At 44.6% G+C, this 13,941-nt stretch overlaps 1 protein-coding gene across 2 annotated transcripts in view; it reads left to right on the forward strand.

Moving 5' to 3' along the window:
* The window catches only part of ST8SIA6 (ST8 alpha-N-acetyl-neuraminide alpha-2,8-sialyltransferase 6), a 106,422-nt gene that overhangs the window by 49,507 nt on the left and 42,974 nt on the right, over nucleotides 1-13,941 (forward strand). Inside the window, exon 2 of one of the 2 annotated variants that reach the window (XM_073581874.1) lies at nucleotides 9,850-9,903. The exons of the other annotated variant lie outside the window; for it this stretch is intronic. Within the exon in view, the coding sequence (XP_073437975.1) occupies nucleotides 9,850-9,903 (54 nt within the window). The remainder of the gene's footprint in view (nucleotides 1-9,849; nucleotides 9,904-13,941) is intronic. 2 annotated transcript variants of the gene reach the window in all.

Here is a 13,941-nt window from a genome sequence, read left to right on the forward strand (position 1 = left end):
TTCTCATGTGTACAGTCCAATTTCAGTACAGTGGATCATCTCTTTTAGAAGTTTCAGCAATTTTTTTAGGTAAAGTAGAGAGTTAATCAGCCAGTACAAAAGAATAGAGGTTATCAACATTTCAGATGCTTTACACAGATGACATTAATTTTAGGGTCACTGGTTCCGTTTCAAGGACATGGGGCGCTCCATGTTGGTAAATTGGTGGTTGACGCTCAAGAATTCTGTGACTGTAAGTAGCGTAGCGCCCATCTGATGCCGCTCATCACTGTGAAGCCCCGCTATATCTGAGAGCAACACTTGTCACATCCTTTGTTAGAAGATCCTATGTGTTTCATTATATTACCCCTATATAGTAACCACCGCGCTCACTAATAAGCCGGTGTCCGACCTCTCAGCCTGGAAGATCTTTCATAAAACAACCGCGCCACAATGATTCATAGACCATTTCCTCTTTCTTCTTCCCTCGGCTCCCGCTGCTATTTGTCAATGACTGGTGGAATTATTCTTAGAGGGCTTACTGTTATTTTTAGCTTTTTATTCCATGGAAGACATCAGTAATATACAATCATGTTACTGTAGCCTCTATGTAGGGTTATTTATAAAGAGAAGTGGATTCTGTATGTGACGGCTCCTCCGGATGATCGTCTGCCCTCAGGTTGGCGTTCATGGAAATTTACATGTAGAGGGGCAGCGACATATAGACAGACTTAGCGGGAAGTAATCATACAATACTGTATATTAGGAGTATTTATAAATATACAGAGACATGAAGATGGATAGAAAGATAGATAATAGATAGACAGATGATAGATAATGATAGATAGATAATAGATGGATGATAGATAGATAATGGTATGTAATAGATACGAGCTTTATAGTTCATAAATAGATATCGTAGATAGATAAGATTTTAGATAGACTGATGGAGAGAGATGCATGGATGGATAGATACAGTAGATGGAGAGATTAATAAATATGTATTTATGAGATGGATAAATAGATGGACAGACAAAGGGAAAGACCTTAGGCCTGTTTCACACTTCAGTTTTTTTACGCCAGTCAAAATCCGCCAGTTTTAGAAAAAAACGGATCCGCCCGTTTTTTGGCGGATCCGTTTCCCCCCCCCCCCATAGACTTGCATTAGCAGCGGATTTTGACTGACGGTCGTCCGTTGCATCTGTTTTTGGACGGATCCGTTTGAATTGTAGTGTCTCCCGGGCGGAGCAGACGGACTATATAACTTTTTTTGTAGCGGCGGACCACTATTTTTAAGTGCACATGCCCGGAAGATTTGCTCTGAGAAGCCTTTTAACCCTCAATAGCTGTCATGCCCGCCATGTCTGTTATGCCGCATGACTCCTGGAGCGGTGTGCACGTGCACTGAATTCTCATGCCGGTTATGTCTCGTGCTGCAAGAAGCCTGGAGCGGTGTGAACCCGCGCCTTATCTCATGGCTGCATGCCGTTGCTAGGTAACCATCCGTCTCTGCTCTGATTCTGCAATCCTCTATGTATTCCTGGAACCCCTGATCATGTGACCTTTCCTATGTTCCAGCACTGTCTGATTCTGCAATCCTCTATGTATTCCTGGAACCTCTGATCATGTGACCTTCTCTATGGTTCAGCCCAGTCTGATCTAGCAATGCTCTCTATGATCCTGGAGGAACTGAACCGGAAGTCCTTCCCTGATCCTCACCCGGAAGTGCAAGTGCAATGGTGCTATATCAGACCGCTCCTTCCTATGGTCGGGGCCTGAGTATCGTGTTGCTTCCCTGCATGGCTGCTTGGTCTGCTTGGTCGCTCCCTGTATTCTGTGCCCCTGCACTCTGCTCTGTAGTGCGTCTCTGCACACGCTCTGTGCTTGTACTCTGCCTCTTGCCTCGTGCCATGTCTTATGTTGTCTCTCGTCCCATGTTTGTCCTTGCCTTGCTTTGCCTTGTAGTACTTCCGCTGTTCTCTGCCTTAGCCTGTTTCGCTATGTCTTGCCTAAGCTCTTCCTTGCCTTGTTGTTCGTCCTATGTTCCGTGTCTAGTCTCAAGGCTCCGCCTTGACCCGGCTCTGGGCGTCGGCCTACGCTCCGCTGCTAGACTCTGTCCTATCGTGCTCTCTTGCACATTTCCACGCTCCGCTGCTAGCACTGTTCTCGCTCTGACCTGGCTCTGTCTTTCTGCCTTTGTTCCGCTCTGTGTTCCATACCTTGTCTTGCCTTGTTTCTCGCCTAGCCTTGCCTTGTTTCTTGCTTTGCCTTGCCTTGTTTCTTCGTGTGCCCTTTGCATGCGCCTGGCCTTCCTAGCCTCCTGCTTGTGCCTCAGCCGTGCCCGCCCTAGCCGTTCCCGCCTGCTTGTGCCTCAGCCGTGCTCGTCAGTCAGTGACAGCTTTGTCGCCTGCTATGCCCCAGTCGGGTTCGCTGGACTCTTACCCGCCTGTTTGTGCTGCAGCCCGTCCAGCTAGCCAGTGCCCCAGCCGTGCTCTCTGTGCTTCCTTGCACTCACGTTGTCTCTGCACTGTGCTTTCCGTGCTTCTCTTAGCACGCACAGGCCCTCGCCTGCCCCGTGGCATACCTCCCCGTGCTTCTGTAAAAGTACGCACAGGTCTTGCCATGTACACTGTCTTGCCCTTTCGCACGTACAGGTCCTTGCCTGTACTCTGTCCCTGGCGTGTCTCTCTGCACGTGCAGGACTCTGTCTTGAACCCTGACCCTGGCGTGTCTATCTGCACGCGCAGGACTCTGCCTTGAACCCTGACCCTGGCGTGCCCTGTGCACGCGCAGGACTCTGCCTTGAACCTGACCCTGGCGTGTCTCTCTGCACGCGCAGGACTCTGTCTTGAACCCTGACCCTGGCGTGCCCTCTGCTCGCGCAGGACTCTGCCTTCAACCTGACCCTGGCATATTTCTCTGCAGGAGCAAGACTTTGCCTTGAACCTGACCCTGGCGTGTCTCTCTGCACGCGCAGGACTCTGCCTTGTACCTTGTGCCTTGGCGTGTCTTTACACATGCACCCTGTCTTGTTTGTTGAATTTTGAACCCTGGCGTGTCCCCTACACACGCACCTTGCTTTGAACCTTGGCGTGTCCCCTGCCTTGCACCTTGCCCTGGACCCTGGTGTGCCCCTAGCACGCACCCTGCCTGGAATCCTGCCTTTGACCTCGGCGTGTTCCCTAACATGCACCATGCCTGGAGATCTGTCGTGCCTCCTTGCCTGAACCCTGGTTTGCCTGCCGGATGCCCAGGACCTGCCGATCGCTGCCATAGATCGTAAGCCTGATGACTGTAGCCTGATGTCCGGAGCTGATGTCCGCAGCCTGATGCCCTGATCATGTCGATCGTTGCCAGCTGTCCGGAGTCCGATGCCATTGTGCCTTTGCCTGTACCCAGGTGTGCCACCTGGCACGTACCATGCTATGGACCTTGGCGTGCCCACGCACGCACCTTGCCGTGTTTGCTTGTTCTCACGTTTTTGCACTGAATGTTATCCTGAAGTTGTCTTAATGAAGATACCTTGAACTTACATCTTGTCTTGTCTTGCTTCCTGCTCGTCCTTGTTGTCAGACACTCGTACCTAGTGTCTACCTGAGCCGGCCATCTGGTGCCAGCAGTCATGGTGGCTCACCCCCTTGGTCTTGCCCCTGACACTCCCTGTATAGGGGGTGGTTCCTCATAAGGTCAGCTTGCCCTAGGTGGGTGGGTGCCACGACCCAGAGGGTCCACTCTAAAGAAAAAGTTGACTCAGCGTAAGCTGACCTCGTCACAATAGCGCTGTAAAAATTCTCTCTCTCTTTCTCTCTCTCTCTCTCACTCTCTCTCTCCTTTTCCAGACCGCGGTACCTTTAAATTTCATGACTTTGCCGGCGACAGCAGATCCGACCAAAAATCGGATCCGGTGCATCCGTTTGTTCACAAATGGAAACGGATCTGTTTTTTTAATCTTTAGCGGATTTCAACTGATGTCGAAAAACTGAAATGTGAAAAAGGCCTTAGAAGTAACGGAAATGTTTCTTTTTCCATGATTCTGGCAGATAGCTTGCTAATAGTCACAGCTGAGAGTTGTAATTACAGCATCCTGGATCTCTTATGTGCAGTGACCCTGAGAAGCTCCTGAATATACGTCTGGAACACAAGAATGATATTGATCCTAATAGAAACATCAATACCTTCTTGGACCTTCAGAATAAATATCATGCTTGGCTTCCTCTGATACCAATTTAACAAGCGAAAAGAGAACAAAAATGCTAAGATCTTACAGCGGCTGCCAGTCACTGTAAAGCCTTGAGCATGTTAAATGAATGAATGGTGGAAAGGTGCAACATTTTTCTATGCTGGTTCCACCAGGGGCACATTCACCAAGGATCCTCCAGGAGCCCACAGACCAAGGATCCTTCTGGCGCCCACCGATGAAGGATGCTTCTTGGGCCCATTGATCAAGGATCCTCCAGGAACCCATCAATTAAGCATTTTCCAAGGGCCCAACAATCAAGGATCCTTCAGGGGACCACAGACCAAGGACTCTACAGGGTACCACCGAGACCGGCTCTAATCCAGATCATATGTCATACTCACAATTCCTGTTCTATGAGTGCCAACAAGAGAGTTTATTGTCAATGCGCCTTGTAAGACAAATACCCGGCTATCCAAGACCAGCGCTGCCTCCGCAAGTGATGTCACTGCTGGGTCCGGTGCTGATCTGTGGGTCCAGCAAGAGAACTTTGCACAGTGCACATTGCCCAGGGACTAGGCCAGCCCCTGAAATGAAGGTTAATAATGATGCCACTTCATTTGACTATCCCAGCATTCAGTTGGATTCTGAAACAAAGAGTCATCAAAAAGGAAGTTGTAATAAAAATTACATCTAATAGGTGGTGCTTGAGATTACATCCTCTCTCTCTGAAGAGGCTATTTGCATAGTTGAAGTCCCAGAGGAGGAGCATTGCATGGCCTTTAAGTCTCCTTACATATTGTGGCACCCTTTATCGCCACAAAAGGGTTAAATATGTACTGTTTTGTATGTGTTTTGTGAGCAATGGGAGTTATGCTTTCTCTGCTAGAGACCACAACACACACACACAATTTACACCACTCCCTTACTTGTGGGAAGCAGAGAGCTTTGCAGACATACTCTAACTGGGAGGGGGAAGGGTGGTGAGTTGTTTTTTCAGTGAAGGAGAAGAAGGAGGAAGAACGCTCTTGGAAGTCATTATTAGACATGTGCTCTATACAGGGGTACAGCTAAAAAGAATCGGGGAACCAGCCCCTAGACCATCCATGCTTTCAGAGCAGGGTGGTAAGCTGAGAGACTGTGCGGGATTATACAACCCCCAATAAAGTGTTTTCCCTCGGAAATACTTCAACAACCTAGGATCAGTGAAGGATAGTGCAAGTGGGAACTTGAGCTGCTTGACATAGGATTCAAGCTGCAAGTTGCCGGAGGAGAAATACACAGTGAGTACAGGCAATATTGGAAGTTCTAAACTCCAGGAAGACTTGGTCCCAGAAGGAATTAGAATAGCAGGAAGTTACACTGAGTCACAGCAGAGAGAAAGATAACCCCCATTCTCCAGAGCAGATGGAAACCTGGTGAGAGTTGTAATATCTCCTCTGAACTGCACCTGAACTACAGTAAATTATAAAGTGACTTTCCTTGTCTCCTGCCTTATTACTCCGTGCCTTCTATTTCCATCACAATCTCTGGGGGTCTGCCCTGGTTGGAGAGGGTTTAACATCTGCACTGACATCACAATCTACTCCCCCAGGGATCATCTGCAGTGCTGGCTATACTACAGTTGAACACTACAACTGGCGTCACGAATCACTACATAAACTTTATCCCCATCCAATTCATCCCCTTTTACATGACCGCCTGGGGCCACGGATCGGGTCACCGCCACTGTGACACATCCCTTTAAGATGACCGGCCCGGTACCGAGTATCCCACGGCACGTGGGGCACGTCATGGAACAGACACCACCAAAAATACAAACGACACATAGCACATGTGGACCCCATTATAGATTTGGGGACACAGTAACTTCAAGTCACACGAATGGGAATCATATTTTTAGTAGGGTCATCTAGTTTGGTGTATGTATGGATTACCGTATGTGACCTTCATAGTCATAAATATATCCCACACTTTTAACCTAGAGCTGAACTAAAATTTTAATACACGGTATTAGACTCCTGAATTTTTTTTTTAATAAATAGAAAAGCCTAAAACTATTGAAAAAGATCATTAGATTGTTTTCATCAAATGATATTGTTAGGAAAACATCTATAGCAATTCTACTTTTTTTTGGTTTAGTGTTGTGTTTTTCAGCAAGGCATAAAGTAATTTAGCCATCGAATGCTTTTCTTTCCCTAATTTTACCACCTTAATAATGCCTTTGTGTACAAACAGTCACAGCGACCGCAAATGGATCACTGCGAAGCCGAGCGAGAAATAACATAACAGAAATCCTCATAAGCACCGAGCAAAACATCATGTTTTATTTTCACGCCGACCGAGGTATTGTTATTTCATCAGTCTCATTTTTCTCTCTGCGGAAAATGTACTGTAGATGCAAAGCAAACCTGGCTTTAATCAGAGCGGGAATCAAATCACTAGCGGAAAATACACACAGCCATTCATCTGGAAACAAGATATCTGCTCCGTCCATGAATGGACTGCCCGGTCAAATAGAAATCTCAGACATCGGTCTGGTCTCATCATGGCTGAACCACCAGCAGATTACAGGTTTTCGAAAGACTTGAGATAACGGTTAATTAAAGATCATTTTTAGAGGTTGAAGACATCAAGAAATTTTTCTCATTGTTCCATAAGACGTCGTTAGAAAATAACATCAGATCTGTTTTTTTTTTTAATTTGCTGTATTTTCTTTAATTTTTTTTTGTACTATTTACGTAAAAGGAAGCTTGAAATATCCCACTTTCCATAATGGCCAACAGATCAGTCACTATAGGGTATAGGGGAGCACATTTTGTTTTCTGCAGCTCACTTGTCGACTTTGCCGCACAGACTAGGACAGTATGAGCAGAGTCACCTAATGTTAGATATTAGTGGGTGAATTAATGGTAGCTCTGCTGTACTACTGGAAGTCTAGATAAGGCAGGATGGTTCTTTTGTATTGTATTTTGGCAAAAAAACGATGTTAAATATGGTAGTCTCTAAATGGGGCATAGAGGAATACAGGTGGTTTGTGGCAGAAAAGGGGGCTGGCTTAGGCTGCTTTCACACATCCGGCTTTTCGAATCCGGCACGATGCGGCGACATTTGGAACAACTGGATCCGGTAACGGATTCGGTTTTGTCCCATAGAGTTGTATTGTCGCCGCACCGTGCCGGATGGGTATGCGGCGCATCCGATTTTTGCCGGATACAGCAAAAAGTAGCAGTCCGACGTCTGCAAAAAGCGTTTGCTGCAGCGTTTTTTGACAGCGCCGGACCGGTTTGTTTCAGAGCGCATGCGCGGAGACTCTGAGTCTCGCACTGCTCTTTTAAATGTGGGCGCCACCGTATCCGGCCACACAGGCATCCGGTGTCTCCGGCACATCCCGGATCCGCACGTCGCCGGAGACACAAAGCCGGATGTGTGAAAGCAGCCTTAGCTGTTTAAATGCGTAGTCAATTGGCCTCTCTTCGGCTTTGTGTTGAGTATTTGTATTATCGGCAAAAAAACAGAATGTTGGCATGAAAAACTATGCACGTTTTTTACTTGCATTTTTTTATGCTTTTTTATTTGTTTGTTCGTTTGAATGGGTGAAAAAAATGCTGCCAAAGCACTGAAAGATTTGACACGCTGCAGAATTTTAAAAAAATCTGCATGGAAAAAAATAAGCAGCGTGTGCATGAGATTTCAGAAATCTCATTCATTTTGCTGGTACTGTAAACTGCTGCTTTTTTTTTTCCCTCTGAAAAACTGCAGCATGTGAACAAACGCTTACACAGCTTTAGTCGTGTCCAAGGAGGGAATGTTTTCCTGTGCTGGACACAAACCAGATGAGGACCATGGTGGGACCCAGATTTCGTAGCTAAAGATTCGTATATCAATTAACTGAATAATTTAATAAATTAAGCATATATGTTTTTAAACCTGGACAGTCCATTTGGCCACTAAAAATCCATGGACAATGTATTCGGTTCCAAAGAAAATATTTTGTCCACTCGCACGCTGAGAAACAATGGACAGATAGCTCAAAATTGTAAAAAATAAAGTGCAGCAAGATGTCTGTCAATACAAAGAAATGTTTAACATTCTCGTCCTTGAGAACAAAAATGATGGAAAAGATTTTTTTTCCCCAATTTTCATTAAGCTACAGTATGCGTTGAGTACATGAAATCTCCAGCGCAGTCTTCAGATCTGGCGGCCATGTGAACACGTCCTATAATTTGTGCAGTAATACCGTTTATACCTTCCGGGCCATCGTACAACACATTTCTAATGTATGATTTGCTTTTATGCACCATTGGGTTTATGACCCGGCGCCTGTCGACAGCTCACCGGCTTGTCTTGTTTCTTTTGTGGTCTGGTCTTAAATCATCACACCCCAGATGCAGACAATTTAGGAATTGCAGAACTCCCCATCTTCATTAAGTAGATGCAGTGCAGTATCGCTCAGTGGATAGCCGCGCCGCGCTCCCATCTTGGATCTATTTGTTTAATTGCTTCAGGCTAAGTTTCATAATTAGATATTAATCGAAGAAATGACAGTACACTAGGACGTCTGTAGACTTGTGGGAAGCCGCTTCTGGCTGTACGCTTCCACTTCTGCAGCAGCTCTAGTATTACATGGCAGACACTCGTATAAATTGATAACCATGCAATGCATACCGGAATGGAAGCCATAGCGGCGCACCAAACTCTGGGTCATGCCGAGGGTGTACCGAAGCCTCATTTACATGTGAATTTAAAGTTATTTTCTAAGGCACTGTACCAGTCCCCTACAACACTGTATAACCCAATTAAAGTGCCTTTTTTTAGGGGGGGGGGTGACAGACTCTCTTTACATAAAACAAACCCAGACCCCCTGTGCTTTACTCACTCTCCTTGGGACCAACCAAGTCTCCACCGCTGCTCACGGTGCATCATCGTCAGCATTGTAGCCAATCACCGAGTTGATGACACAAACTGATCAACCCATTGTTTGGCTGCAGGACAATAACAGCCCGTTGGAGCAGCGGCGGAGACTCAGCGCTGTTCCCAGGGAAGATTTTTTTTTAAACGAATTGCAACCAGAGGACAGGGGTCTTCCAAAACATGAAAACCCCTTTAAATAGAAGCATTTTGACTTCCACAGTGAGTTTATGTAAGACTCAGGTCCCTTTACACGGGGTGACAATCGCCTAAATCGTCCTTCATCAGAGTGATCGTTCCCGATCATTCGAGTTCAGTGATCGGATGATTACCTATGCTTTTCTCCATGACTGCTGATCTTGTCTTCCATGCCCCATCGCGGGGCTATACATTTAATCATATAAATTGGGGGGCATATGCTGCCCACAATAATGTGATGAGTTTCCTACCACTGATAGCGTGAATTGTAAAACACATCAGTGTTACTAACGAGAGACGATCGATTTCCTAGATCTTTGACCGTTGTTCATTGTAATTTATCAGCCCGTATAGAATAAAACTCTCGAACAAGCTGTTTTAATTGGCGTGATAAAGCGCGATAATAGCCTAAAATGTGAATAACGATGGAAGCTAATAAAGCAGATGAGAGTATTGATCTGATCATGGTGTCACGAGCCGCTCTCTTTCCTGCGTTTTACATTGAGTAGCAAAGTATCGAGTCATGATCACAAACATTCCAAACACATCGATTCCTGAATGTGATCTCCGCTTCTTCTCCACAGGCCGGGAAATATAACCACCAGAGTGGGATTGGTGAAGCCTGAAGTCAACCACATGTAAGTCTTCTCTTCAACCTTTTCCTTGGTTTCCCGTTGCTTCGATTCTGAACCGATGCCCAGGACTCCTGGAAGGGAGAGTTTACAGGTCTGCCACCCTTGTAGATGATAAAGGGACTGGTTCCCAGGAGGGAACAATGCCAGCGATTGTCTGCAGTGGTCATATGCCGTGAGGAGACTGGAGGGAGACAGTGCCAACTTTTGGCTGCTTTGGTCACTTTCTGTAAGTGTAAGAGGAGACTGGAGTAGGACATTGCCAGTGATTGGCTGCAGCGGTCAGATGCTGTAAGAGGAAACTGGAGGGGGACATTACAAGCAATTGGCTGCATTGGTGACATTCTGAAATGTGAGACTGGAAGGATCATTGCTAGCGATTGTCTGCAGTGGTCACATGCTGTAAGAGGAGACTGGAGGGGGACATTGCCAGCGATTGGCTGCATTGGTCACATTCTGGAAGAGACTGGAGAGGGACATTGCCAGCGACTGACTGCAGTGGTCACATGTTGTAAGAAGAAATTAGATGGGGACATTGCCAGTGATTGGCTGCAGTGGTCACATATTGTAAGAAGAGACTGGAGGGGGACATTGCCAGCGATTGGCTGCATTGGCCACATTCTGGAAGAGGAGACTAGAAGGGGGCATTGCCAGCGATTGGCTGCAGTGGTCACATGCCGTAAGAAGAGACTAGAATGTGACATTGCCAGTGATTGGCTGCAGTGGTCACATGCTGTAAGAAGAGACTGGAGGGTGACATTGCCAGTGTTCACACGCTGTAAGAGGAGACTGGATGGAGACAGTGCCAGCGAGACGAAGGATCAACGGGGGGATCAGTAGATTATTTTGTTTATCACACTGGGGCCACGTGTAAAGAAATAGACAGAAAACCTCTTTGATTTCTGAATAATCTACTCTATCAATGTTCTAAACTGGATATGCTAGATTTTTCTTCACCATTGGGGGGAAAAAAATACATTTTCCACCTTATTAATCCCTTAGTTTTTTTTCTTGGGTTACAGAAGAAATGGCCTGACTCATCATTTGTGTTTTGTTTTCTTTTAAAGTAATTTTTCTTTTTTGTCTTGTGGTATTAGTTGCCATTTTTGGAATTAAATTAATCAAAATGTCGCACGATATTCATTAATTTGTCGCAAAGTAAAAAAAATTGGCTTTACCCCTGTGTTGAATTATCTTTTTCACCTTTTGGCACCAAAAACTCACAAAACTTTTGCCAAAAAACTGGCTCCTCGACACTACACGAGGGGGAAACTGGATGAATCATACCAAATTTGGTTATTTTTTTTTTTTTAAATCGCAATTGATGAATCAGGCGAAATCATCTGGAATCGCTAAACTCCTCCAACAAAGCGGAAAAAAAATATACAAAACAGACTTTGTAAAAGGCTCAAATAGAATAATGAATTGGGTGCAAAGAAAAAAAGATGCAAGACGCAAAAAAAAACTACAAAAAAACAGGCACAAAGGCAATGATGAATCGAGGCCATAGTGCTTTTTTCGAAATACGCTTTTTTTAAAAATGATCTTTTTTGGGGGGGGTTTCTTATTGTTCGCTGTAAAATAATAAATGTATTCTCTTTTTTTAATTTGTAATAAAATAAAGTTCACATTTTTTTTGTTTTGTTTTGAGGTATAAATTGTGTAGTCTCGGATTGCAGGCTGGTGGTGACAGTTTGGCGTGGGGAGTATGGGTTTTGTTTCTTTTTTCATAGTGTGTATTTTACTTCCTATAGTTTTTCTGTGTGAATTTTTGTTGCAGCCCCTTGGCACCCAGCACCCCGGGCACCTTATCCTCCAACATTCCCCCAGTGTTAACTTATTTTTCAGCCCATTATCTAATGACGATACACTGTGGTTCTCCTCTCCATAATAGCTAGCAGCAGGGATTGATTGCAATGCTCCCATGCCGTAATTCTTGAGAGACCCTCGTAGAGAAATGGAGGCAGTGGGTAACAAGAAAGAGAGAAAGGAAGGAAAAAAAGAACAAAGAAAGAAAAAGGAAGAAAGAAATACAGTAAATAAAGAAAAATGGAGAAAGAAAAGAAGAAAGAGAGAGAGAAAGAAAAAGATAAAGAGAGAGAGTGAAGAGAGTGAGAAAGAGAGATAAAGAAAGAGAAAGAAAGAATAAAAAAAGAGAAAGAAAGAAAAATAGAGAAAAAAAGATAGAGAGAAAGAAAGAAAGGAGAGAAATGTCCTGGATGTTTCTTTCTTCCAGTTACTTTGTATTGGGCTGGAGAAGTACACAAGGAATCTGCTTCCCATTAGCCGCCACAATGGAGCCTGTCGTTACATGGATCATGCAACACTCTTGTAAAGTTATTTTATGAGGTTCACAATGGTACGGAAAAGAACAACTTTTGTTTTACTAGACAACGGTGAACTGGAGGAACAGAATTGTTGATGCAATCGGGGAACCGGCATCTATCTACTGCTTGGTTTAACTATTTCAATGCCAATCTATATAATGAAAACTCTTTAAGTCTCCCATCTTAAAACTAGAAAGAAGGTGTGCCATTACCCATAGTATATGGGGGATAGGGAAGAGTGAATCTCCCGAAATTTGTTTTCAGGCAGATTAGATTCGGTTCAAATTAAAATCAAAAAGTGCTCATTTATTATTACTCTCTGAAGTGTCTCCAGATCCCAAAACATAATTGACAGAAGGGAGATAAGGGGTCAAAAATAATAAAACACGTCATACTCACCAGTCCTATGCCCTTACCTGTCCTTATGCTGCCTCGTCACCTCCACAGTTCCCCTGTCCTCTACTCCAATCTTTGGTTCCTCAGGGTCTGATGTCAGTCATTGACCTCACAACGTCATGTCGAGGTCAGTGCACATCAGTGACGGCAGAGGAAGCAGTGGCGTGAGGACATTTGAGGGCCCGGGACAGGTGAGTATAATGTGAATTATTATTTTATTCCATTCTCAGTCCTCTGAAGACTCAAGTAAAATAGCAGCCGGCGGCTGGCCACTATTCTGATGGATTTGTGGGAATCAGGTCCCGAACGTTTTTCGGAGTCTCTGGAATCCAGAGTTTTGGGAAAATTCTTAATGAATTTGACTTGTTATGGATCAATTCACTCATCTATAAATGAGGAACTAAAAATCTGTCACCTGAAAATCTGTTTTGGATAAAGAGGTGACTTCTGAAAGCGGTGGTCTTCTATACTTCATTATAAACTGTTACTGTATATGTTCTACTTTGGAGCAATGTGATGCTCGCTGATACATTTTTTCCCACCTTAAGAAATTTGCGAGTTGAAAGTAAAGTAAATTCGACCCAGAAGACAAAAGATTTCATGGAACTGGCAGAGGATGTTGTTCCATCAGTCCCATAAAATAAATGAAAAGCTATCCCCTCCATTCACACCGAGGACTTTGGAACCTATGGTCTCAGGATTGCTGGAGACCCAAGCAGATGGATGCCATTTTGTTTTTTTTTTATTTGATATGCAAATATCCTCTTTCCAGACATACAAAACAAGGTCCGATATCATCTATTAAAAGTAGAAATCCTATAAGTCAATATCAACCCTTTAAAGAGCTATACCATGTAACGTAGGATATGAATCCAAACCAGAATCTCCATTTCCATTCAGCTGTTTCTGGGCCTATTGCTCCTCTTCAGCGCAAAGTAAGAGAGCTGTTGGCTGGGCGAGAAGCCTTCAATGGGGGGGTTTAACTGGTAAAGTTGCTCCTCAACTCATTTAAGCTGCCTTAAAGCTGAGGACCCACCTCAGTTTTGGTAAGACTCACTTACCTTCTTAATGTTACTGAAAGTTTCCAAAAAGTTCCTTGCCACCTGCAACTGTCAAACTAAAGTGTGATGTAATCCATTATAGTTGCCTAATCTGGTAAAATAACATATGTAGGGGGGACGCCTTCTTAGAGTGGAGGACCCCTGTAAAGTGTGTATCTTTAGGAGGCGTCACATCCATGGGAACCGATGTTTCATGGATTCATGCTAGATTTTAGAAAGACATATTATCTAAAAAGCCATTGGTCGCTTACCACAAAGTC

Source organism: Dendrobates tinctorius, unplaced genomic scaffold (assembly GCF_039654945.1).
Source record: "Dendrobates tinctorius isolate UK_male_01 unplaced genomic scaffold, ASM3965494v1 ptg000070l, whole genome shotgun sequence".
NCBI classification, from domain to species: domain Eukaryota; kingdom Metazoa; phylum Chordata; class Amphibia; order Anura; family Dendrobatidae; genus Dendrobates; species Dendrobates tinctorius.